Below are 25,916 nucleotides of genomic sequence, written 5' to 3' on the forward strand. Positions count from 1 at the left end.
GCAGAGAAAGGCTGTAGAGCCCCATACCTGCAGTACAGGTCCCCACCACAGAGCTTCTGAGAGGGAAACAGGTGAATTTTCTTTCAAATTAGTTACCTATTTCTGGTATAAGAATTTCAGGGGAAAGTAGCTTGGGTTTGCTTTTTTAAAAATGCCTGCTACATCTCTTAACCTAATCCCTTTCCACCTACAGACACACATTCCTTTCTTCCCCATCTCTACTAGCAAGAGCTCTAGAACATCTGCTAGAAAACTCAGGGAAAAGAATAAAAAGAGCCTGAAGTAGGGAAATTTCCATTCCTATACCCATTTCACTGTCTTCTTGTGGTGTGTCCTGCAGCAGGCTCTAATGCACAAAACAGAGATGGTAAGAAAAACTGCAGCCATAAAGAACAGAGGCATCCATGCCAGCCTGACTCCCACAGCTTCCCCATCCCACTGCCCACCCACACCCACCATAGCCCCTCATACACAACTCAAGAGCACAGCACACTCACCTAGAAGCACTATTATTATTATTATAAGTTACATTAATTTACCCCTTCTCTCAGCTCACGACCAATTTTCTCCCAATATTCTCTTTCACAGCTGGTTTTGATCACAGCCTATCTCTGCCCCCGTTTGCTTTTGCTGCCTTGTCCACAGAGCAAGTACCTGCCCCAACTGAGCCTTCCTGACATTGAAATGGCTCATCCCACCTTCTGCTCTACCATAAAGCAGCAACCAACCCCTTACTCCTGCAGTGCCAGGGCTTTAGTCTTGCCTTTTCCTTTCTCTAATCAGAAATCTTTTGTGAAATACAGCCAGGAACACAGTAGTGAAGTGTCATTGTAACTCAAGAGATTTTCTAGCAATTCTTGCAAATGCTGTGTGATTCTGGCTTGCAGGTTACAATGGCCAAAGATGGTCAGTTCTGTTAAAAACCCAGATCTGTGTTTCCTCTTGAACCGTAAAACCATCACTGGAGCAATATCCGTTCACATGCTCTCCCCAACTCTAGGGGCTGGCACCGGCTTCCCACAACACTGGGGTGAGGCTCAAGGGCCACAGGGGACACTGCCAGCCAGGCACAGCACTCCAGGTCTCAGAGGCAGGCACGGTGACCAGGCACCTGTCCCTAGGGGAGCAGGGCAGCAGCATTACACAACCCAAACCACGCTGGCTGGAAGTGGGGAAGAGTTTTTGGCCAGACAGACCCTGGTCTGCAAATGGTATGCTATGAACACACCTTATGAATGTTAAAACTGTCTTCCCCTGGGCTCTCTCTCTTCACCATTGTGGAAGAGAGCAAAGGATAAAAATACATCATTTTGACCATTTTTCCTAACCCAAAAAATGCTATGATATCCCCCTTTCAGAAAATATATATCACATTAACATCTGGGCTTCTGTTTCCCTTGGGACATCCATTCCTCCCATTTTCTGAATCCTACACTCACTTTTGCATAATGCAAAGAAATGTATCAAAAAATCCTTGCAATAAATTATTATTTTCTCCAGGACTCTCCTGCACATGCTGGTTAAGGTGCTGACAACACAAGGTACCAAGGTCAGTAGTATACTTCCAACTACCAAACCCACTGTGGGGAGAAAGCAAACAGCAGGAGGGTCAACTGATCCTGCATTCACTCCGCAATGCAGCACCTCACATCTGCAAGCTGATCATAAATTTTCTTCCATTAGCAACCAGCCCTCACACAAGCTTTTTTTAGATAAAACAACATGAATATGCCACACAAAGATTTAAGACACATCCAGCCACTTGGCTCTTTTATGTGAGAATAGAAAGTAACATTTAAAGTTCTGCTACAGAAAGTCAACTGAAATCAGTCTCTCCCACTAGTACAGTCTGTTCCACGCAGATAAGAAACAAGTGTTAGGAAAAGCCCAAAGCAGAACCAGTCTGAGCAGAAGTAGGAAAGAAACCTCAGAAGGAAACAGCAAAGAGAAATGGGAACCAAAGAGTTTCTCAAGTTGCTGGAGTTTTAATCAATGTTAAAAAAACAAAGCACAAAAGAGAAAACCCCAAACCTGGCTGTCATCCCCAAGGACCTGGCTTCCTTGAACTTTTTTCTCAATAGCCAAATTCAACAAGTCTTTCCTTATTTCCCACATTTTATTTACTACTTAATTTCTTTTTAGGAAGCCCTTCACTTTGCATAGCAAATCAGCTGTGTTATTAACACTATGCTCATCAACAAAGTCCAAGTGCCCTATAAAGTACATTAATGGAAGTCAGTAAAATCTGACAATGCCACAGAGATTTTTATTTTTCTGTAATTAGTCCTCTTAATTAAAATATTAATTCCATGGTGAGCAAAGCCAGGATCAGCTTCATCTTCTAACATATTATTAAATCAGTTTTGCTGAGAAGGAATCATATTAATAATTTTTTACACTGGTGGAGTAACTGTTCAACCACAGGTGCACACCAGTAGTTCAGCAGTAACATGATGTTCTGTTTCTCAATTCACCATTTGCATTAATAACATTCTTTCTCAGTAGCATATTTACAATACAATATTGCTCTTCATTTAATTTACAAAAAACTTCATGAATAGCAAGGATTAGTTCTGCAGATCCTGTCTCATCACCTGTCTGCAGCAATATGATTCAGATTCCCTGAAGCCACCTACTACCAGCTCCACACTCCTTGCCTGGTCTAGCAGACCTCCCAACTGCCCTGAACTGGCAGCTTCTTGCCCCCTTCTCCCTTCCCCTCTCCATTTCCAGGACGTGGATGTTCCCATGGCTCCCACATGAGCACCACAGCTACAACAAAGATTCCATCAAAGCAATTTCTTTACCAAGAAAAAGCCATAGAAAGATTTCCTGATCTTTTTACTAGGGAGTCCTGCTTTTTATCAAAACTACAGTCAAATGCCTTACTTAAAGGGTTTCTGATTCAAAGTCCAAAAGTTGTGCAGGCTGGAGCGCATCCTTGGAGTCCTTGGGCACTTCCACACCAATGCCAGAAGTGACATTCTCACTGTTGGCACAGTGGCTGTGTGGAAACAGAAGAACTCCTCTGTTCCACGTTTCTTCCACTAAGAAATGGCGAGGCTGCACAATGGCAGCGGTTGTGACCAACATCATGGGCTTGGGCTCCACCTTACTCTCATGTTCCCCTCTTCAGGATTTTGTAGGATTGCTCCCCAGCTGTATGAAAGGTGTCTTAGCCCTCAGCCCCAGCATTATAAAAGAAGAAAAGCCAATACCCCATTTGCACACTTAAGAGAAACTCCAGCTCAGTTACTGTGCCTCTGTGGCTGCTGCCAGCCCTTCCACACCCACTTGTACTCTTTTCTCCTTGGGGCCTGCAGCCTTCCTGGGCATCACTAAGATGCTTCAGTGGTCACAGGCAGCCACCACCATGATGTTCAGCTTGACCATGAATACTGTATTGGCAGCAACACTCCTTCACTCTCCAGAAGATCATCCACCTCACTGGTCTCACAATTTCCTATGTCTCCATGTGCACTCAAAGACAAAAAATTACACAAATTGTTTTGTTGGAGGTTCTTTTTTTTTTGTAAAGGCTTCATTCTTTTGTTGCCTATCAGCACTGTCTCAGCATATTGCACAATGGTTTCTTTATTATAAAAAAGTCTGTATCAGGCAGGAAGAAAAAAAATTTTCTCAGGAGGCTAATGTGTACTATTGTCTGTAATTAGAGGTAAGTGGTTGTTTGTGTGGCCATCAGGAAGTGGGACCTGGTGAAACAAAAACAAGGTGTTATTAACCAGAAGCTCAACCAGAAGCAGAACATCCACCCGCCCTCCTCAAAAAAACGCACTTCTTTATTCTTGCGCTATTCTTGCGCATTTCCTGGATGCCTTTTACCTGGCCTCTCATAGATATATTACACAAATTCGGTTGCTTTCTTTCCTCTCTCCCCACTCACATACTTTGCCAGATGGCAAACTTCAACTAAATTTGAGAGAAAGGCAGAGGTCTCAAAGGCTATCTACAGGCTTAATTGGGAAAAGTAAAAGTAATATACAACCAAGTAGCTGCTAGAGAAGCAATCCTCGTATTGCCTAATGAAGGGAAAGGTGAAGGCTCAGCTCTTTCACACAGCTTGGCAGTAGCCTACAGAGCAATAACGAGCACCACTGAACCCCTGCAGCACACAGTGCTGCTTCTTCAGTGTGCAGGCCAAGCAAAAGGGTATGTGAAACCAAAACCAGGACAGGGAGACTGACCAGGCTGGGGAAACATATGAATATGTTATATATGTTTTATGAAGCAATATGAAAGTAAGAATATAGCAAGGACAGTGAAGGGAACATAGGACATCTAAGAGACTCAGCTGCATTAATTCAGTTTGTCAGAGAACTCTGCTTATTTACATTTTAGATTTTCCAACTATTTTTAAAAGCTGTTGAATCTATGCTAATATGCATGTCAAGGGGAGGGTTTATTGCAAGTATCTTAAATTCTCCTGGGACCAAGTCCCAAGGTTGTCCTTATCATCCATCCTCTGCTGTTTTACTTAAGGAAATACTTAGAGGAAGTTTTCCTTACCGATGTGGATTTGTAAGAGCCCAGTCTGAAACGGCAAAAAATAATTTCTGCTACAAATCTTCCAAAGCCGTGTAAAATTCCTGCAATGTCAAACAAGTTTTAAACTGTCACCAGGAGTAAAAATGTATTATTTATGGAAGCATTGCAACAAAGCTACGCACCATACTTAGGACACAGTGCAGTAAACCTATACATAAAACACTGGGAAATTAACATGAAGAAATGAAATATCAGGGGCAGGGCAGGGGAGAATCCCAACATTCTGAAATGCATCAAGAAAGCCAAGCTACCAAGCAAATGTAATTCCCTCTGCAAGCTTTCATGGGTGAAAATACACTGTGTGGGACAGAAATATCTACTTTGAAAAGCAGCTCTTAGTTTGAAGCCTCTTTACTGGGCTCTCTTCCAATGAGAGCCAAGGAAAGAAATAACTGGTAATCCAGATACCCTATTATATCTTGACCAGTAAGCAAATTGTGCCTTTTCAACTTAGTTTATTTTCTTTGATGAAGCAAATCCAGCAGTTCATTGACAAGGAAAATCTTCCCAATTACTTCAGATGGAAATTTTATCTCAACTTTTGTTATTGATTAATTACTGGATCCCAACAATAGCAAATACACAGAATATCAGTATCTGTGTGTGTACATACAAATACATAGATATCTATATATCTATGGACAGATGTAGCCTTGCTTTTCCAGAAATAAATAACCTTTGCTATAGTTACCCAAAAGGAAACAACAGGCCCTCAGAACACCAAAAATGCCATATTGGGACACCAAAACTGAGTAGCTTTTATGGCACATTTCAATGCACACAAATGCGCACTTTGTCTTAAACCTGTTAAGAGGACTCCCTGTAACTTATCCATAGCAATCACCATGATAAAAAAAAAAAAAAGCGGCAGAACTTAAGAAAGAAGACACTGATAATCACCTGTCGTTGAAAAAATTCCACCAATAATGCCACAGAGCCTCACTAAGAACTGCCAAAAAGGCATGTGTTCTTCTGTCACTGTCACCATAAGTGAACTGATATCATATTTCATGAATATTCCTGACACCCCATGGCTGCCAGCCGCATGGTTAATTACTCTTTCCTGAAAGAAAAGACAGAAACACTTGTTAGTCACACTTGTTATTACTCACAAGAAAATCAGTCTTACAAGATGGGATGACAAAGAGTTATTTAATCAGAGTTCACAATGAGCAGAAGACTGGGGAGTATCAAGGTCACTTTGACCAATACCTCCTAAAAGTTAAATATCATGAAGTAAAAAATTACTTTCCTGGTCACTGGTCTGCTGTGCTGCTTATCAATATTCACTGTTGTGCTTTGGAACTGTTCTCTCAAGACTCTCACATGGTCCTTTAAACAGGATTTTTATAACTGGATTGGTGTTGGTACCTGGGAAGATAATGCTAGAGTCTTGCCCTAGCCTGTGAACTCAGGGAAGTGCACTGGTGTAATATTTGCTACAGCTCTTCCTACTTTATCAGCCACTATGAATCACTTAACTTGTTGTGAGACCTTAATGAGATTTATGCTGTTGAATGGCCTTAGCAATGGCAGAATCCCCACAGGATTTATATAAATCATAGAATACCAGGTTGGAAGGCACCTCAAGGAACACCTGGTCCAACCTTTCTTGGCAAAAGCCTCTTTTCAAACTTTTTGTCAGTTGTATCATATCAGACAACAGTCACACAGCAAGAAATACACCTGAATAAATAACCACCCCAAGCTCACTATGACTACCAGGCACCTCAGTCCTTATCTGAGAAATTTCTAGTTTATTTTCTTTGCAAAATTCTTAAACCCAAAGACACCTAAGAGGAGATTGTAGCTGCTATAAATATCTGCTTTTTAAAAACGGTTTCAAGAGAGATCATACCTCAAAACAAGCTTCTTTCAAAAGTCTGCTGTCATTTTGTTGTTACTGAAAGGTGTTGATAAATGCATTGCCAGGTAAGTCTGGCTGAAAATATCTAAGGACAGCAGAAAAGATCATAACGAACTGAAGACAAACTCAGCCATCCCTAAGCTAGTAAGAACCGAGAAGACAAGATAAGCAGGACTGAACAGAAAAGCAATATATCACAGCTCCATTTCTCTGTTTTAACAGTTTGTACTCAAAAAACATGCAGAATACAGTACAAAATAAAAAAGCAGAATACCACTTTGGAAAACGCAGGTTAAGCAACTTCTTCAGTTCGCTAACATTATCAAAAACTATACTGCTTTTTATGGTAGCACATTAAAATTAAAAGGATGCCAAAATAATGCACCAGTAGTGACAGCAGGTCCCAAAAACTTTGCAATGGGTGAAACAAAACATAAAACAAACCAGTAGAAAATGCTTTCCATATTTCAAAGCACGCCGATTGTCAGTATTTGGAGATGAATGATCAGTCATATTAAAAAGGAAGAGAAGACTGAAGGTAGTTAAACAGAACCTTGCCACTGGCAAAGGACAAAACTGTACTTTTGTTTGCTTTTCCTCTTATTTCCCTAAGCCTTACTGGTCTTTTGAGGTCAAATGGTGTAAAAAGAATATGAAGTTAAATCAAACACACAAAACTCCACCCGTAAAAGAAACAGAATTATTTTCTTGCCAACCATTTTGATCTGCTTCCAGCTTCTAGTGCTCCAGAAGATTCAACTTTTGATTGTTAAAATCTGCTAAAAATTACTAATCTTGCATCAGATAGCTCAGTGAAGCCTTGCTAGAATTAAATCTTCTTTACATAAATAACCACAGTATCTCAACCATCAAGAGTAGTGAAGAAGATTCAGCCCACACTTCTCAAACTCTGCTTCCCCATGTGCCCAACACCAGCAATTAAACCTCACTGCATTCAAGTTTAAGTCATGGCTGTCAGACCCCCTTTTTCCATGTCTGCATATGTGCCTACTCTTTCAAAATAAACATACTAAGGTGTTCAGTGAATAGCTGCTCTTTGTAACCTTTCCCAGCTCATCTAATAGACGTGTTTGCCTCCCTAAGATTAAACACAAATAAGCTTTGGAGGCAACAGGGTTGGCTGCTGAGCCGGCGAGAGTAAACAATGGACACTTTACCTCAATTATTCATAGGCTCTTCTCCCAAGCAACCTGTGCTTGTAGCAACTTTCATAAAAATGCATCCCCACAAAAAACTGAAGAGCTAACTTAGACTGGTTAGTTGATGCAAAGAGCCACTACTACACAGGAAGAGAGAAAAACTGAATACAAGATGAAAAAAAAAAGGAACAATAAGATAAGCTGTTGACTGACACACAATAGTTTAAGGAATGCCTTAGTTGCTGCAGGTTGTGCAGGGAAAACGCAAAGCAGATTGCTAAACCAGCAGGAGGTGGGAGTATACTGCATTATGAAATTCCTTTTCCTTCTCTCTTCAGTCCAGCTTTCGTAAGTTTTAGAGCAAACCCTTCCCTTCAGTGGCCTGGCATATCCAAGGCCACTTGGTGTCTTGAACACCAAGACATCACCTCTATCCTACTTTCCCTAGCCCAGTATTTTCAGAAGTACAACATGGAATTGTGAGGAAATAAAAAATTCTCCCTTGGAGAACATCACAAGGTCTAATACAGTGAACTGCCATCCTACTAACACCCACATTTTCTTTCAACCCAAGGCTTTCTTCTCACCTCTCACTTTATCTGTCATTTTTAATTAAACTTTTCACAAAGGTTTGTTTCTTTGGCTTTTGAATAAAAGATGAAACAGAGTTCAGTATCTGAAAATGAGATGTAGTCAGTACACCCAAGGCTTTTTTCCTACTCACAGCAGTCTTTAAATTAGTACTTTGTAATATATACTATGCTGCATTAACTACCTTTGTTATGGACTCAGAATTAAAAGCCTCTCAAAACCCAGAACTGGAAGCTCTCTAGTCTTGAGAGAAATTAAATTTGGTGGTTCAACAAAGGTTAAACAAGACAACTGAGAACAGTTTTTCATATAAACGACCCATTTCTGTTTCTTACACTCACCTCAACCAAGTTAAGGATATTCCAGTGAGCTGCTTCTTGGTTTGCTTCCCACATGGATAAAAAGCTAAAGGTGAATTAAATATTTGTAAAGCTAAACACTAGGTTACAGACCTAGAATTTGGAGGATTTCACCACCATTACTATTACCATCCAATGAAGTGGTAATTACTGTCTATCATTAATTCTAATATCAGACTCCAGATCTACAGATGCAAAACATTAATAGAAGAAGTTTAGATGTGTCACCAAGCATATATATATATTTTACCATCACTGCTGTATGATTTACAGATAATAGAATGTTCTACAAAGAGTCTCTTCATGCTAGACAACTTTTCAAAACCATGTTACTATTTTGACATTTGAACTTTTGTGTTCAATCACTTAGATTTTTTTATCTTCATGGTTTTTTTCTTTCTTCTACTTACCCTTTCTGTCACTGAAAATTGGTGAGTTTCTGCTGAAATTTTGTATGTATGGAGTTTGGTTGGCACAACTGTGATAAAATATTGGAACATCTGATTGTCTAGAAGTAAAAAAAAAATCTTACTGTTGAATCAGGAACAGAGTTAAAGGCCATCTGCGATATTGACAAATAAATCAAAGAAATAATAAATCAGCCAAGCCGTTTGCACTAGAGACATTCTTCAAGGAATGCCAGCACTGCCAAATCTACTTCAGCACCATCTGCACAAAGCTAGTTTCCATGGAAAAGACATACATCCCATTTATGCTCAGAAATTTAAAACTTTCCCATGTAATGAAAAGACGCATTAAGGTCAGGCCACTCAAAGCTTCAAATGAAGAACACAGGTAGTGTTGTCCAGGGCTCTAGAACAAGTTTCACAGCCACATGTTTCATGATATATACAAATCTCAGGTTTGAATAGATTTTGGCCACAGAATTGTACGCACAGTGCTGGAAGCCCTTCTAAACTGGTTACAGATTCTCTCTCAATTACATTTCCAGAGTATTCTTCCAGTGCCATCAGCATGCTCATGCATTTGACTGCTCTTTGTGCAATTCCCTAAGGGAACAAACACCAATAGACTGAAGTAATTTATTTCAACTACACTAAACCATTCTGGCTGTAAGAGCCAAGGAACTGACTGGCTTTGAGACAACAGTGGTTGTAGAAGGTTCTGGGGTTCACTCTCACAGGGAATGCCAGAGGTGAGATGAGGCAGATTACTACTCTCATTTATTTATACATGAGGAAATGAAGTGCTACACAAACCAATCCTGTTTCACCACAAAACACACTGTGGATAGGACAAACCAAATACAGGAATAGAATCTAAGACTCCTGGAGCTATTTTTTAAACCAAATCAGGCTTATTTTTCCCAAGTATGAATCAGATCTATGATTCTTCACTGTAACATACTGCTGCAGTATGGTCAGACATAGTGTAACTTCAACAAAACAAACCTGGAAAAAATCGCAAATCGCCTCTAAGGAAGGATAGAACAGCAATGCAGATATCAGAAAGAAATGCCTATTTAAGATGTCATGTAGATAACTGAAGAGGACATTGCTCATTACCAAATTTAGACTGACATGCTGCTTGATTTATGAAAAACGATAATACTTTTAATGTAACTATTGGGAAACTCAACAAAACAAGATTTTTTTTTTAAGCACACAACACTTACGATCTGATGCAATTTTTTCTGTTCCATCCAACGGATTAATAATTCCTGGAATAAGTTCTCCAAATGACAAATGATCTATTCTATGGGAGAAGTTGTAGGCTGAAAGACAATACAGAGAAATTAAGCATTTTTAAACTATGAGAGTCTGTACTTAAGCCAAAAAGATGCATCCATTTCTGACACTGGAATATTCTAATTAGTGCATTTACTAAACACCACCATCATTGGATCTATACGCACACTTCAAAGAAAACTCAAATCCAAAACATTTAACAAAAAAGTTATATTTTTCTAGAAAAGAGCTTCTAAATCAAATTTTAACTATATTTGAATCAATAGTGGAGCTCAAAAGAGTTATAACTTTATAACAGAGAATTTCTAGTTGGCCAAATACTTACATTATTCTACAGCTCATGTTCTTGTAAGCAACTGCATTAAAAAGACTAAGATTCAGTAAATCAAACGTACAGAGGAAGTATAAGGCAGCTGCAAAGTTATTACACTGCCTATTTTGCAGATACTTAAGATGTATAAAATTATTAAAGTTGTGTTAACATAAATTCATGGGCAGACATTTGGAGGCTTAACCAACTCTAACTGGTTTAATCAAGTTAATTTTGCACAGTAAGTCACGTTTGCCTCACATTAAGTTAAGTCAGCAATACACATTTAGTATCTAGATTCATAATCCAAAAATTAAGTTTCTAAGGAAAAAAGTCAGAAATTTTTAACCCTTTAGAAAGGTCTTCAAGGAAAGAGGTAATTTGGACTGAAATACAGGGTGTGCATTATATGGTGTCTATGTTACAACACAGAACATCTGAGATTCCAGCGTTACCATTACTACAGAAGCAACCTAAAAATAATCCTAATAGTGTTAAATGAATGAAAGCAAATTGTTATAGAGTCATATCATTGCAAAGAATATTCTTCACTTTTTTTTTTTTTTTGCAACGCAATTGCACAGCTAGAACATCTTTAAAGCAGCAACCTAACATGAACCTAACATGAACTAGGAGACAGCAGTCTGATTGAAGTGAATCATGTTGGTATGGAGATGACAGAAGGAACTTACACTCATGGCTTACAAGGGCTGCCAAGTGTGCATGGCCTCGAGGATGTGGTATTGCCCTGAAAAAAGCAACAAATGTTTTATGAATCCACACAGGACTATGTAGAAAAATTACCTTTCCTCCTCTATTTCAATCAATACTTTATAAAGTATGTCATATCAACATATGTATAACACAACATATATATGCTTAAATACACATAACATATACATATATATCTGTTTTATAAATTGGTATCTATTGTGTATATCTATATAAAACCCAAATATGACATTTTTATTACTGTCAAGTACAGACAGACTGAACAGTAAGGTCAGGAATCTTGGACTCACAAAAAACCTCTTACACAAACTAGTGTCTTGCATTTTTAGAAATATCAAAACCACATCAAGTCACTATGACTTTGGAAGAGTCACCAAGTCCTACTATATGAAAAGCTGCAGAACTGCTCAAGTGACTAATAAAAGTTTGACCTTATTTTTCCTATGAGTAAGCAAGTTAATTGCACTCTGTATTTGCTCTTCTACAAAGCGATTTCAAGAGTTTCCATCCTGTAAAACACTGAAATTCATAATGACTATATTACATAAAACAATGCACTGCACGGTTTTGGTAATTTATGAAGAAAATTAACAGTGCAAGAATTACATGTCAAAAACCACCAAGCCTGAGTACAGGAAGGTCAATAAAACCCAGTCATTAACTGAAGCATAAAACCACACACACATGACATACATGCACTATATAGAATATAGAAGTCAAGGGATTTTTTTATTCTCAAGAATTGGACAGAACATACTTGCCCACAGTTATGTGAAAGTTCCCTGCCACTTTATTGACATAGAGATGACCATGAATTCTGCATGCATCTGGCGACCGTAATGAATTATCTTCCCTGTTTAAATAAAACAACATTGAAAGTACTTGAATATTCACTGTCTAGCAGAAATAACAGCAGTACAGTTAGATCTCTTTTGCCTAGCATAAAGATACAGTATTATCATCTACCTGTCCTTAACGTGTTCTGGAATTATACCAGATATGGTGGAAGGTAGGGAAGCTAGTGAAGGTCAGTTTGATGAAACCAATGAGCCTTCATTCATACTTCTATTCAATGATCTGGCCTACAAGACTGGCTTATATCTGAACATGCAAACAGAAAACATTAGACCATAAGTATATCTACCCCAGGGATTTTTATTTTCCCGCTTCCTTCTACCAAAAAATGGCTTGGAAAATTTTAATGATACAATGAACAGAACCAAATACATTTTGGTCACAATAACAACACTGTAGCAAGAAGGGCTTTCGACTTTATTTTTCACAAAAGCTTCCACTCCTCCTCACTCATGTTGCGATGTCCAGAAAAAAAATCTGTTTCCAAAATCTGCTCCTTAGAGGGAGATGAAAACCAAATTTTTTTCAACACATCTCAAGCATAAATACCAATTCAAATACTGCACTAACAAGCAACACAGAGGCACAGAAGGACTTAATCAATCTGAAGACATAAAGCAAATGAGAAAAAAAAGATCTTTTTGAGCCATCTTTAAAAGCTTGCCTTAGGAAGGAAGAATATATCTGATCCTCAGACAGGGAGATTACAACACAAGAAATGTGTATGTCAGCTTTGGTGTTTGGTTTTATTCAGTACTTTTTTTGTTTAGTGCTTTTTCTAAGTGGAGAAAATTTCAGCTTTCATCTAGAAAGTGCTTTTTCCTTGGGGGGGGAAAAAATAAAATCACATAGCATCTAGATTCAGCAGACCAAACATTCTATGCACTAATCTCTTAACACTTCTGAGTAGCTGGAATTAAGTGAAAACAGCAAGGCTTCTTCATACAATCTTAACAGTGCTATCTTAGACTTATCTATCTTAGGAATTTACTAACAAAACACATTGGTATGCAAAGGTTGAATCTCGTAAAATTATGAAGCATTACAACACAGATAACAGCAGCACTGCTTTTAAAAGCTGCTGGACAGAAAGGTAGTTTAAAAAAAAAGACTCTTGTTTAGCACTGCTCTGGCATTTCTAATTCCCATTAGGAAAGAGGCACCAGACCAAATGGAATATAAAGGTGTGTGCATATATTTACTTGTGTCTGCACATGTATGTGTAAGCACACACACAAAACCTGGAAACCTTCTCCAGTTTGGAAACCTCAAAAGTTTTCAGAAAACAACAGCTCTCCAAAGGAAGTATCAAGTACACTATTTTAAAAGTCATTAAAAAGCAGTGAGATCTTTTCTTACAACCTTGTCTTCTGGGGGTGGTGTGGAATCAAAACCACAATAAAATGTTAAGTCTAATTCATAGGGTTGAAAACCACAGTTTTTCTTACCGTGGTGGCAGTGCTGTAGAAGCACTTTTAAATGCACTTTTGAATATCACATCTTGAAGAGAGTGTTCTTCCTGCAGCCTACTCTGAATTAGTTGCAGCATCCTAAAGATTAGAGACAAGCATGAACACATGCAACAGTAAAACAAAATCTAGCTTCACAGTTCATTATTGGCTTCAATTGTAGGTCGCAAATCAAGAACTTAGCAAAGTTGATGACAGTAATTAAGCATTAAACTTCGGGAATAGTATTTTATACAGAATTTAAAGCTCAGGTGTTCACAGCAGTGTGTTATCTAAATACCAAAACTAGCCAGACCCCCAAATAAGCTTCAATACTATTACAAGACTATCACTATAATGGCACACACAACACCAAGCTATTAAAGTGATAAACACTGTGCCAATTAAGTTATAGGATTTTTTGCAAGAATGTGACAATTTGTTCCAATGGCTCAGCTTTGACATTTAGATATCTATTTTACACATTTGATTCCATGATTTTAACTTGTGCTACCAAGCATTCATTTGGAAACAGAAGCTGAGCGAGTCCATATATCTTGCTTACAACTTGCAACAGCATGACCCCATTCTAAAGCCAATTTTCTTTTTCCATAACAGAGATCTTAAATAATGAGGAAAGCAAAATAACTTAGTATCTTTTTGCAGGTTTGCATTCTTAAATTACAAGCAGGAGTTGTTAGACTCAGGACATAGTTATGTCATGTAGCTCTGGCGTACTTCAAAGTCACTTTCAGTACAAATAATACAAACCATGCCTCTCAGTGCTTTACCTTTGCAATTCTTTTTGTTGTGGGGTGAGTTCAAATGGTACCTGAAACAAAAATAACACATCTAATAAAACACACAGAAAGTATCCCTTCCATGAAATCCAGAAGAGAATTGGGGGTGTGGGTATAAAGTTATAACCAACTTCACACTTGGCACCACAGAGTAGTTTATGAAAGGACTTTGCAGACCATAGTTCAAGTATAAAAATTTCTGTCCCTTCCCACGCAGAACTGCAAAGGAGCAATCTTTGAAAGACAAAGGTCCAGGTGCAGATTGCTTATTTCTATGCTGATCCCACATGAAGCACTAAAGACAAGCTACCAGGCCTGCTATACTTCATTAGCATTAGAGGATCACTAGTAACATCTGTTCACCAAGTTCAAACCTAAATATTAGTTAACACAAATGTACTCAGTAAATTCAACTGCAATTAATGCTCAAATGTACCCAGAAGCTATGGCCAAAAGAGATCAACTACAGAATCTTTCTCTACAAGGTTGGTAGAGAAAAAAAAAACACAAGCAAGTAAACCAGCCCAGTAGTACTTTGGACCAAGAGGAACTCAATTTTTAAATAAAAAGGAAAGAATAGACTTACTGGTTCATAGATTAAGCCATCTGCAGAGGCAACCATTGTTTCTGCTAAATCCAGAACATCAGCCCCCACATCTATTTTAACCAAGGAAAAATATTAAGTCACAGAGATGATCAAGGACAAGCTAAAAAAATTCAAGTCGAAATGAAGTTTTACAGTACAGTGATAAACTTCAGTCTATGTTCTTGTTCCTTCAACCTATTTAACCTTCAACATCAGCTGATGGACATTGACCAAAAACTCTTCAAATATGCAGTATTTTCTCACTGATTTAACACCTACAGAGAAATTGTATGAACCACATATACAAGCTTTCTAGTATCTGCTATGTATCAATATTTTTTCCTGTTTTACAAGCACTGACCAGAGACCAAGACTACTCAAAATAGAGGATAAAAGTTTATTTGCAAAAAAAACAAACAAAAGAAACCCAATCAAAAAAACACTGATCTACCATACAATTAATGCAAGGATTAAACTAGCCAAAACTAATGAACCCTGAAAATTTTCTTGCATTCCTGGTAGAAGTAGTATTCTCTCTTCTCAGTCCAGGACAATCAAGACTGAACACAAATAAAGGTTCATTACCTAAATGATGTCAAAATAATATTAAGAATTGCCTTTATAAGGAAGGCATACCTCTTACATTCACGAGGAAGATGAAATTATGTTATGGTTTCAGCGCTGTTAAACAGTAGACCAGCTTAATATAAACCAAGTTTGTAAATAAATACCAATTGTTATAAATTCCTGCTGCTGAGGTGAGTCTCACAATGAGGTTTTAAAATATTTTAGTGAAAAGGAGACCAAACAACAGATCCTGTTCCTGCTGACAGACAAAGCAAGGTTCTGCAACATGCGAATGAGATGGCACAGATATTCTCTTTACATTTATTACTAATTCCTTCAATGAGTCATATGCCATCAAGATCAGAACACGTTAAACTGGTAAAATATTCCGAACAATATTCAACTATATTGTAAGCAAGTGTGCTCTCTGAAGAGGCTTTAAAGTGTTTAAAAACTTTAACTGATGGAATACTTACACTGACATCTCATGGCAACTGTAATATCAATATTGATCCTTAATTTACTGGAAAGAGAAAAAAAGGCAAAAATCCATTAAGTGACATTGAGTACAAGTATCAAGAAAAAAATCTCAGACTACTTGCAGAAATACAGCCAGGTACCAAAATTTATACCAATAAATATAAAGCTGTTTAAAATTTGGGTGAAACAACATGGATTTTTAGAGCACATTAAACCACTTTTTAACTTAAGAGATAACCTTCATCACACCAAAAGTCTGATTGTGTGGCATTCCCCAATATTCTGGGCATTTCCTATTGGTTTTCATGTTAGTTTCACAAATGTAATTTGAAATATTAAGAAATAAACCCCCTCACTATAGTCACAGGGTTCTGTTCCCAGGGAGCTCCCTCTGGGACTTAGCTGACCACAAGCAAATCACATAAGCAAGGGATTCAACACTGGCTCAGCTGGGGTCAGACAGGGTCAATAGAGAAGAGCAAAGCAGTTAAAATTATACCAGCCTCCATTGGTTAAAACTGTCAAGAACCACAGGCTGGGCGATCAGCCCACAATCAAACTGGGGAATCAGTAGTAGGACATACCCAAATCCCTCTTAACTGATGGACTACCCTTCCTGTGTGATACCTTCACTTGGGATATAACCTACTTCAGCAAAGACCCAAATGTGAAATTACAGCTGTCTGATTTGATTTACTACCATTGGAGTTTTTGATGCATCTCCTTTACATTTTTCCTTCTTTTTTTTCATTACAGAAACCTTCATTATTTCTGATGTACAAGACATTCAATTAATAAATGTATCTTTAGCTTGTTACCACAGCAACTACCCAAACAGATTTTAAAGTTATTTCAGTTTAGTTTCAGTTAGTTCAGTTCATGGGTGTCTGGCGATGGGCCATTGTCAAATCACAACACAGACACACGACATTCAAAGGTGTTCAGGGCGCAGAATCTGCATTAACTTCACAGGGACTCGTGGGTGCCTGACCAGTTCTGGAAGAAAGGCAAACAGTCCTGACAGGCACATGAAACCATCAGCAAGCAAATCTTCAGGGGGACTGTATTTGGAGACAAAATCAGTGACAACCTCTAATAATGCAGTCAAAGTTCTGAGCACTTCAGGTTCACCTCCAGTAGCACAAAGTATAACGGCAAGATACTAAGTGTATGAACTAGAGAAAGCCTCCAGCCCAAGTTGGGAGGTTTACCTACTGATGTGGAGTTACATCTTATGACGTTCTCTGAATTGTTAGCATGTAATTCCTAAGGGAGCTCCTTCAATAAGAAACCTATACTATTGTGACTTCCTCATAGCAGAAATCTCAATTTATCTTCTTCATAGATTACATAGAAGAAAAAGCTCCAAAACAATCAACAGGTGAAAAATCAAATTTATGTAGTATTTAATTTGTAATTTCAATTATAAATTGCTTTCAAGTCACATGAACATTTTAAATCTATTCTTTCCTGAAATGCAGACAACTAACATTTTAAAAATAATTTTAACAAATAATGTTACCTAGTAAAATCCTTGTCTACTTCATATTCATATTTCATCCATGTATCCCGGTACACCATGAACTCCATTATAGTCAGGAAAGCTATTGTTGTAAATGCTATCAGAGAAACTGGTCAGAGGAAAAAAAAGTAGACATTCAGACTCTGAGAAATGTAATTCAGAAATATAAGCAGAACAGAATTCAAACAATTCCAGAAGTTGAGCATTACCAGTACAACACCGGTATCTTTGATTTATAAATCCAAAAGCTGCTCTTAGACAAGTTGTTTTCACACTGATAGTATTTGTTTTTAGACAGGAGTGGAAAAGAGTAAATCCTACTTTTGCATCAAGAAAGTATTTTTTAAGTACAGTTAAATACTGGAATGATTAGGAGGTTGTGAAATTCCCGTATAGAAAATTTAAGAACAGGCTATATCCTCCTCCACATATAAAATGCACACAAATCACTGTCAGGGATGGTCTAGGAAAACTCAATCCTAACTTCCAACATGAAAGAAGAAGGTAGTGCATCTTGAAATCCCTTCAAGCCTCCACTTGTCTAGAAGTCAATTTTTTACAAGATTTTTTAAAAACAAGTCTTAGACTCAAGAAGGTAGGAGACAAGAGAAATAATAAGCATTATAATGCTTGTGTATAGCTACACATAGCCATATATGTCATATTGTCATGACTCCCACCCCAGTATTTCAAACAACTCTCCCTCTGGCAACAAGCAACACACAGCTATCCATTCTGCCAATAAGTGAAGAACTTGAAATTATTTTTAGGGTGAAAACTAACCGGTATATTTTAGTGGTACATGTGCTTCACTTATCTCCAAGGCAGCCTACTCATCACACTTGAAAAGTTGTACAATGCAAGGAGAAGATCTCCCTGCTGCACAGTCAGAGAAACACAGTAACAGATGCACGAAGCACCTGCTATGCCCCTTTTATTAAATTATAGCTTTTATAAACTGGAAAATACTTCAGCTATGAAGCATAGTAGCAGTTTGAACAGCTTATTGGCACTGTAGGTTTTTAATTTACATTCTGTGGAATATCTCTGTGGAATCCATGAAGGGCAACTTGAGAAAAAATAAGCTCATTGTTGACAGGCTTCAACTCACTACACAGTGACCCAGAACACAAAGGGGGGAGCAGAGAGTCCTTGGGGATCAGGGAAGGAGCTATTGACTGTTGCATAGATCAGCAATGTTTCCAATTCTAGCTTTCAGCTGACACTATGTAGCAATCACACACATGAAACCCTTCATGTCAACTGCACAGATCAATTAATCACTCCGGCTGTCCATTTCCTTTTGGAACCAGTAGGCCAGACTCACCCTGGCTATGCAATAATAGGAAAGCTGGAGATACTGCTATCCAGAGCCATACAAACACAATTAGAACCACAGCTGCTTTCTGGATAATTCTGAGAAATTGTATGTGTTGATCTGAATAGAAAAATAAAGTCTTGTAGATTTTCCTTCCTGAAGGGTTTCACAGCCACAGAGCTGGAGTTTCAGCCCGTTTGAGTAACAAGGACTTATTTTGCAATGGGTCTGAAGGCTGTGAAAGCCAGAGAATAGAGTCTTGGTATGTTTTAGATCCCTATCACATCAGAAAGTAAGTCTGACACTTTGATCATGAATGAAACACAAATACTATATTCAGATTTCATAATGGCACAGAAAAAGACAATCCTATATTGTCAGTTATAAGGTTACTGGGATAAAACCAAAGAATGTTAAAGTAACTTCTGGTGCTGAGAAATCCTTAAGGCACCATTCACCTAAGCAAAGGTCTCAGGAAGGATAGTACTATACTACAAAAAAATGATTCTTTAAGCATTTGGTGGTTTTATGCAAATTACAACATAGAAACAACACCCTTGTTTCCTCAGAAACTGAGACTAACAAAGAATTATTTAAACACTTCTCAGAGATTATATTTATTATAATGTATTATATTTACATACAATAATCCTTTAATTATTAACAGTCCACCTGAGGAAACAGCAAAGTAATATAGAACTTTCTGATCTTTCTTCTACACTATAAGTGGCATAACAACTTCAAAGGCTTATCTGTAGGTTGCAATTGCTTCCTGAACTTTTTATTCAATTGAGTTTCAGGCATAATCACACACATGAGAGAGATTTTTGTCCTCCACTTCTAAGTGCTAGCCGTTTCCTATCTGCAAATAATTCTAAGAGTCCAAGAGATGAAGTCACTATTTTCAGATCAGGCTACCTCTAACTCAGCTCAACTTAAAGACACAATTTTATGATAAGATACATAAAGAAAGGTCATTTTTACAGGTCTAGCTTTTTCAGAGAACCTCAAGTGACTAATATGAATAGTACAAGCACATGTCCTGGATTCAAGTGTTTAGTCCTTCAAAGGGCTTTCCTTACTCTTAAAATCAAGTGTGCCTTCAAGAGAAAAGCTTTAGAAAACTGCTCTTCATCCTGATGCTCAATTTACCTGTCTCTGAGGAATATTTTTCTACTTTTGCAAAAGCATAGTGTTGAATCCCACTATCATTTCGGGTCATGCTCACTCAGTCTCACCCTACCTGACACCAAGAAAAGAGCTTGGTGAGACAACAAATGAGAAAGTTTTGTTACAGGCTTGGCACAGTGCAGTTCCAGTTGCAACTGGTTAGTTTTTATTTCTAACCTTTACATTGGGTTGAGTCTCCCCAGTTTTATACAAAGTCTCCCTTCAGATGAGTGATGGATGCATCTGTTTGGATAAGATACTATGTCTTTACTTGAAGGGGATGAGCTCAGTCAATTCACCCAAGAATTCAAGAAACCAGTTTTGGCTACTTTCAGGTGAACACAGATGCCTGTCTTCCTTATGCTAAAGTTTCTATCAATATCAGCATCTCAAACAGGCTTACCTGTGCCTCCGCTTGCTGAAGTTTCCACATAGCTTTCAGGAACCTTTGGAAAGGCATCCAATTCTTTCATCAAATTCAAGGTCTTCTTCCGATTCAGTCGCCTCATCTTCAGCACACTCCTCCACCTCCTCCTTCATATACTCCCTCTAATTTGAGAATAAATCATTATGATTAAAAGACACAGGCAATACTGCTCAAACTGACTGGCTTTAACATAATGCAATAATAAGGACATTCAAACCCCAGAAACATGTTTTCAAGAAACACATGCTAGACAACTGGAGAGTCACTCTTGCTTCAAGAAAACTGTTAAGATTGGCCAGGACACCACTGCCTACAATCCAGCCACAACCAGCACATTCACCATTTAATTACTATGCTCGATTTCTTTCTCAATTAAGTTCTTACTTGTAGTGAATATATTGCATTTTAAATTAAAAAAAAAACAAAAATCAAACTCAGTCCTGAAGTAAATTTTCTAAACAAACCTGACAGGGCACAGAAGTCACTGACTGAGGAGGAAATATCTAATAGGCTGCATAAACTTTAGAGGACATCAGACTGCTCTCCACATTTGACCATTGTGGGCACAAACTATATCCTAAAGGAAAAAAAAGTGCATTTCACACTTTTACAGGTATAGAATATTATGATCATAAAATGACTATTTTTTTCCTCTATAAAAATACCTTCCAAAGCAAGCTGTGGATTGAATCCTAACTCCATCCTTCAGAATAATTTCTGTACATGACATGATCTCTGCTTGGAGTCATGTTAAGCAGCAGGATGCTGAGAAAAGGAGGTTGCCCTGGAAATACCGTCTTAAACCATTTCCAAATCATGCAAATATGCTCACAGCCTGGTCCTGCCAATAGACTGCAAGTTTTAACAAGTTGACACTGTTGCTTTTCTTCTAGGGAACTGCTGAACTTAACCCTGAATTTCTGAAGTTATGAAAACAATCATGCACTTACTGTATTCTGAGAATATGTCATCTTATTGTTCCCTATTTAAACACTGTAAGGTGGGCAAGTTAACCTATACTGCCAACACATGAGACAGTTCTCATCATCATCATGTAGAAAAAACCTGTGAACTCATCTGACCTGTTTCAAGAGAACATCAAGTCTCTGGCACGTTCTAGTGAAATTACTCAAGATCTATTCCCTGCTCTGCCCCTTCCTGGTGCTGAGCAGGCTTTGTACCATGCAATAAAAAAGCAATAGGCTCTACTGGAAATTAAAGTTCACACAAGAAAAATCATCTATGCCTGCAACATTCTCATTACACGAATTGACTTCAGACAGACTCTGCCCTTGGTCAGGCTGCAGAGATCAACAAAATGATATTGTGTGTTTAGCAGAGGATTCAAATAAGCACCAGTTGGAGTGGTCAGAGGAGAAAAGTGCTGGAGCAGGCTTTTGGTTACACAGCATAAAAAAAATAATCAGGAAGCAAGGTTCTGTCCTTACTACACCACATAACTGTTTTAAAGAATAAACTCAGAGTAGCTCAAGGAAAAGTTGGAAAACTTCAGTGCACAGATATGGCAAAGCAGCTGCTTGGACACAGCTGAAGTCATAACATTCGTTAGCACGAAGGAAACACCAACAGGGCTTGCCTGTTATCCTACACATAAAGCAATGAAGCCAACATAGCACCCTTTCATTCTCTGCATATCTTCCCTGCTATCCCGTGCAAGAGCACACCGTACAGAGGCACAAGATAAACACAGGGAATTTGAGAGCACATTACTAAAAAACTTTCTAAATCACCCTGCATCAGTAAGTATGTGGATTTTTGTAATCCAGCTAGAAATATGCAGTCTGTTCATTGGTTTCTTTAATCCCACACAGAGAGACTCACTTTCAGCTACAGACCCAGATGGAGAGCTGATCCCTGCCCATCTCCACACAGGTACTACAGACACACCAAAAAATCTGGAGTCCATAGCTCCATGAAAGTAAGGTACTGTGAATCCAAGAGCCCAATTGCCTTAAGAAACTATTATTATTATTCACGATAAATAAGGGACAAAGCACAAATGCCACTCAAGACCAGAGGTCCGCTCGAAGCCATGGCAACTCCGACCCAGCTGAGGGGCTCGGGCAGTTTTCGCTTCCTCAGATAACTTGGCAGCGAAGCCGCTACCGGCGCGTCCCAACACCCACTCCCACGGGCGCGGAGCGGCCCCACGCCTGAAACCCCCTGCCGGGGACCCGGGCCCGGCTTCACACCGAAAGAGGCCTCGGCCGCCAGCTCGGAGCCCACACACCTGTGCGGGCCGCGGGCGCTCCCCGCCGCCGCCACGCACCGGGTAGCCGCGGGACGGGACAGGCCGCGCCCCCGCTCTCCCGTCGCCCTCCCCTACCTCTCGCTTCTGCCGCCGCTGCCCAGCGCCGCGGGCGAGGCCAGACGGGAGAGACGAGCCGCAACGCGCTGCCCGGCGCCCGCCCCGCTGAGCATGGCACCGCCGGCCGGGGCGGGCTCCCTCCGCCGCCGACGCCCGGCGGGAGCCGCGGGCCGACGGGAGCGGCGGAGCGCCCCGCCCGCCCCTGCGCGCATGCTCGCAGCCCCTCGGGCATGCGCCGGCTGCCGCGGCCCGGGGCGGGCTGGGACGAGCAGGAGCAGGGGCGCATGGCCACGGCCAGGGCCGTAGTCCCCTGGCCGCCGCTCTGCCGGCCTGTGCCCGGAAGCGCAGCTGGGAGCAGCCGCGGGCTGAGCCTCCGGAGCCGCAGGCAGTGCGGCCCCACGCCCCTCGCAGGGCGCCCTGCACAGCCTCGCAGCCGGTCCCGCAGGCGCTTGGGCTCCCGGGCATGGCAGTGCTGCCCCCGCCGCGACAGAAGGGACGTGCTGCTCCGGAGCATCTGTGACCGTGCGAGGTTCTGAGTGATCATTTAAAGCGGTGGATGCCAAGTACCTTCCAAAACAAACCGATGAAGGGCTGTCACGCCGATTGCAATATTAATACTGGTTTGGACACTCTGCATATAGAAGCAGGCAGCGTTTGAAAAGAGGCAGCATCTTGGTTAACTATGAAGGACAAGGCTTTAAGACAGTGACCTATGGTACTGAGGAAGGAAAGATTTTAAGCTCACAAGCCAGTCTTCAGACTTGAAGTGAAGAAAGTAAGAGGGCTTATGTATACCCAAAGTCTCTGTCCTTTTCCCTGCGGTGATGGAGTTAACTAATAGGCACTGCCTCACCACAAGCTTTCTGCCTTAGTAACTGCAGCATTAGTTTATCTGCAGATTTTTCCTTACAATCCTATCAACTCTCATCATGCTACTGTCACTCTGCCCACAGGTAGCTGACCCAACCTAGACATCTTACAGCCAAAAGGGGAGCTCTCCCAATATAATAGTACTCCCAGGGAATACTAACATCTTTGAAGATATCAAAACGATTCAAGAAAAATGGCTCAATGTAAGGTTTTTAAAGAAAAAAAATATACCAGACATTTATTGTCATAGACCTGGAAAAAAAAGAGACTGAAGAGTCCAGTATTTTTGATAACGAGTCAAACAAATAAAACCCACACCCTAGAAACACAGATAGTGGTGAATTCCACAGCATTAATTCACATTTGCTCTTTTTAATGGTTTGGAGGAAAAAGTAAATCCATGACAAAAGAGTTTCAATAGTATGCTAAAGTACACACAATTTGAATTAAGCAACTCTTTGGGTATCTACAGCATTTGAGAATAAAAGGAGCCTGAAATAAGAAGGGAACACAGATTCAGAGTACCTTTTGCTTTTTAGTGATAGGCAGGAAGGAAGGAAACAAACATGGAGCAACATGCCAGTGGTTCTCAATGAATTGTGATCAGTGTGTTTCCATCATTTTAGCAACTATAATAACAGCTGGATCAGGCAGTCAAAAAGAAAAAAGGGGAGGGGAGAAGTATGACATTACAAGAGATAAATAACTAGGCTAAAAATATACATATCTGAGCATTTGTTCCCTCATCTCAAAAAGAGCAGGCAGCTTTAGCTCCAGCACATCAAGCTCTTACTTTGACATGCCTAAGTGCTAGGGTATAATTCACTAGACAGGGATTTTTCTGGCTAAGCCCTATTTTCCCTTGAAATGCTCTCAGCATTGAGGCTTGGAAGGAGAAACTGATAGATCTGGTTATTTGCTATGCAGCAGAGATGCTCAACAGATGTTTTCACAGGCAAACAATCTCATCTGCTCACAGACAAACATGGGTTCAGCCTTAGTGCTCAACATCACATTGAGATCCCTCTTACAGAGAAGTGGCACGGAACAAAACTGCTTGCAGCTTTGCATCACTATAGTCTTATAAATAAGACTACATATAAGACTTCTAACTACAGATATCTCCATGAGATATCTCCGTGAAATTTTAAGGGAAAACACAGGAAAAAAATTTTCAGAATTTAGGAAAAACAGAAAAATTATATAGTGATAACACTGTCCATTACACTAACACTATGCATTTGACTACACTGTGCTAAAGAGAGACAACAGTGATTGCACTGCACCCATCAAGTACCAGACTACTCAAATTCAAACCATGCTCCTTTCCTTATGCCCCTGTGTGTTTCCTGCTCTCCTGATCACACCTAAGTCGTGGCAGCCTACAAGTATCTGCCAAATAACCTCAGCGAGCCCGATTAGGAGGAAGAAATCTAGCTGCAAGTTGCAAACCATGCAGGGGGGCCAACGGGCTGTCCCTCAGCTGCTGCTGTATGCATTTGTTTCAGTTCAGTATGTAACAGGACCCCAAAGCACCCTGAGACTTAAATGCAGCCACCTATGCAAAAATACAACTATCTTCCAAAAAACCCCGGCACTTCTTAACACTGGTGATTTATGAAGTCCCTTGATGTGTGCAAAGGGAGGAAATCACGTCTCATATCGAACAGTTTAGCAAACCACAAATTACGTAGGACAGAAAAAAAATTCTTCAAAGCCCAGGAGTAAGGGCTATGAAGAACATTGATATCAAAAACAGTAACAAAGAGGACGGTAGCAGACCAAACAAGAGAAACAAATGTAAACAGCTATCGCCCACCTGCGTTTCAACACACTTCAGCATTAGTTAAAAAGCTGGAAGCCGTGCGCAGGATATACAAACTAAAATAAAAACCTGTAAAGCATGTCGAGACTAAACACAAGCCCCCATCGTTTACTGCTGCTACAGTCGCCTGCACAGGTGGTTCATGACAGCTGAAAAAGCATTTTGTTAGCACGAAGGGGCGAGGGAAAGGCGGGATAGCACGAGGGGGAGCGGCCAGGAGCGCCTGCAGGGCGTGAGGAGAGGCAGGGATTCAGAGAAGAGAGCAGCCGCTTTACCGGAACGTGGAGGCATCGGAGTGGCATTTAGGAAGGAGAAGGAGGAGCAGAGGAAACAGGTGCAGAAGAGCGAATATGGAGATGAGCGGTAGGAGTGGCTGGAAAGGGGGTGGAGGAGAAGAAAGTCCTGGAGGTTGAGAGGTGAGGGCT

General features: G+C 39.8%; 1 protein-coding gene across 2 annotated transcripts; it reads right to left on the reverse strand.

Moving 5' to 3' along the window:
* Positions 1-1,965: 1,965 nt before the first annotated feature.
* Positions 1,966-25,916, reverse strand: LOC131591947 (endoplasmic reticulum-Golgi intermediate compartment protein 2). 2 transcript variants are annotated; one of them, XM_058863084.1, is made up of 14 exons: positions 25,767-25,916; positions 20,444-20,589; positions 17,553-17,661; positions 16,027-16,073; positions 14,984-15,054; positions 14,389-14,429; positions 13,598-13,699; positions 12,052-12,147; positions 11,255-11,310; positions 10,180-10,278; positions 8,954-9,051; positions 5,467-5,629; positions 4,528-4,607; positions 1,966-3,713 (listed from the first exon to the last, which is right to left on the reverse strand). In XM_058863084.1, the coding sequence occupies exons 2-14, from the start codon at positions 20,547-20,549 to the stop codon at positions 3,648-3,650; spliced, it is 1,134 nt and encodes a 377-aa protein (XP_058719067.1). In that variant the 5' UTR covers positions 20,550-20,589; positions 25,767-25,916; the 3' UTR covers positions 1,966-3,647. The 2 variants fall into 2 exon arrangements, with proteins under 2 accessions (XP_058719067.1, XP_058719066.1); XM_058863083.1 differs by lacking the exon at positions 25,767-25,916 and adding an exon at positions 22,815-22,996.

The sequence above is a fragment of the Poecile atricapillus genome, chromosome W (genome assembly GCF_030490865.1).
Source record: "Poecile atricapillus isolate bPoeAtr1 chromosome W, bPoeAtr1.hap1, whole genome shotgun sequence".
NCBI classification, from domain to species: Eukaryota; Metazoa; Chordata; class Aves; order Passeriformes; family Paridae; genus Poecile; species Poecile atricapillus.

What these genes read in the sequence shown, in the direction of transcription:
- LOC131591947 (XM_058863084.1), bottom strand. Translation starts at nt 20,549, where the DNA reads ATGAGGCGACTGAATCGGAAGAAGACCTTGAATTTGATGAAAGAATTG. An exon ending in AGCCCTTGTAAGCCATGAGT is followed by an intron (nt 10,279 to 11,254) that starts GTAAGTTCCTTC and finishes ATTGTCTTTCAG; the next exon opens with CCTACAACTTCTCCCATAGA. An exon ending in AATTTTCAGTGACAGAAAGG is followed by an intron (nt 5,630 to 8,953) that starts GTAAGTAGAAGA and finishes CTTTTCTTTCAG; the next exon opens with GAAAGAGTAATTAACCATGC.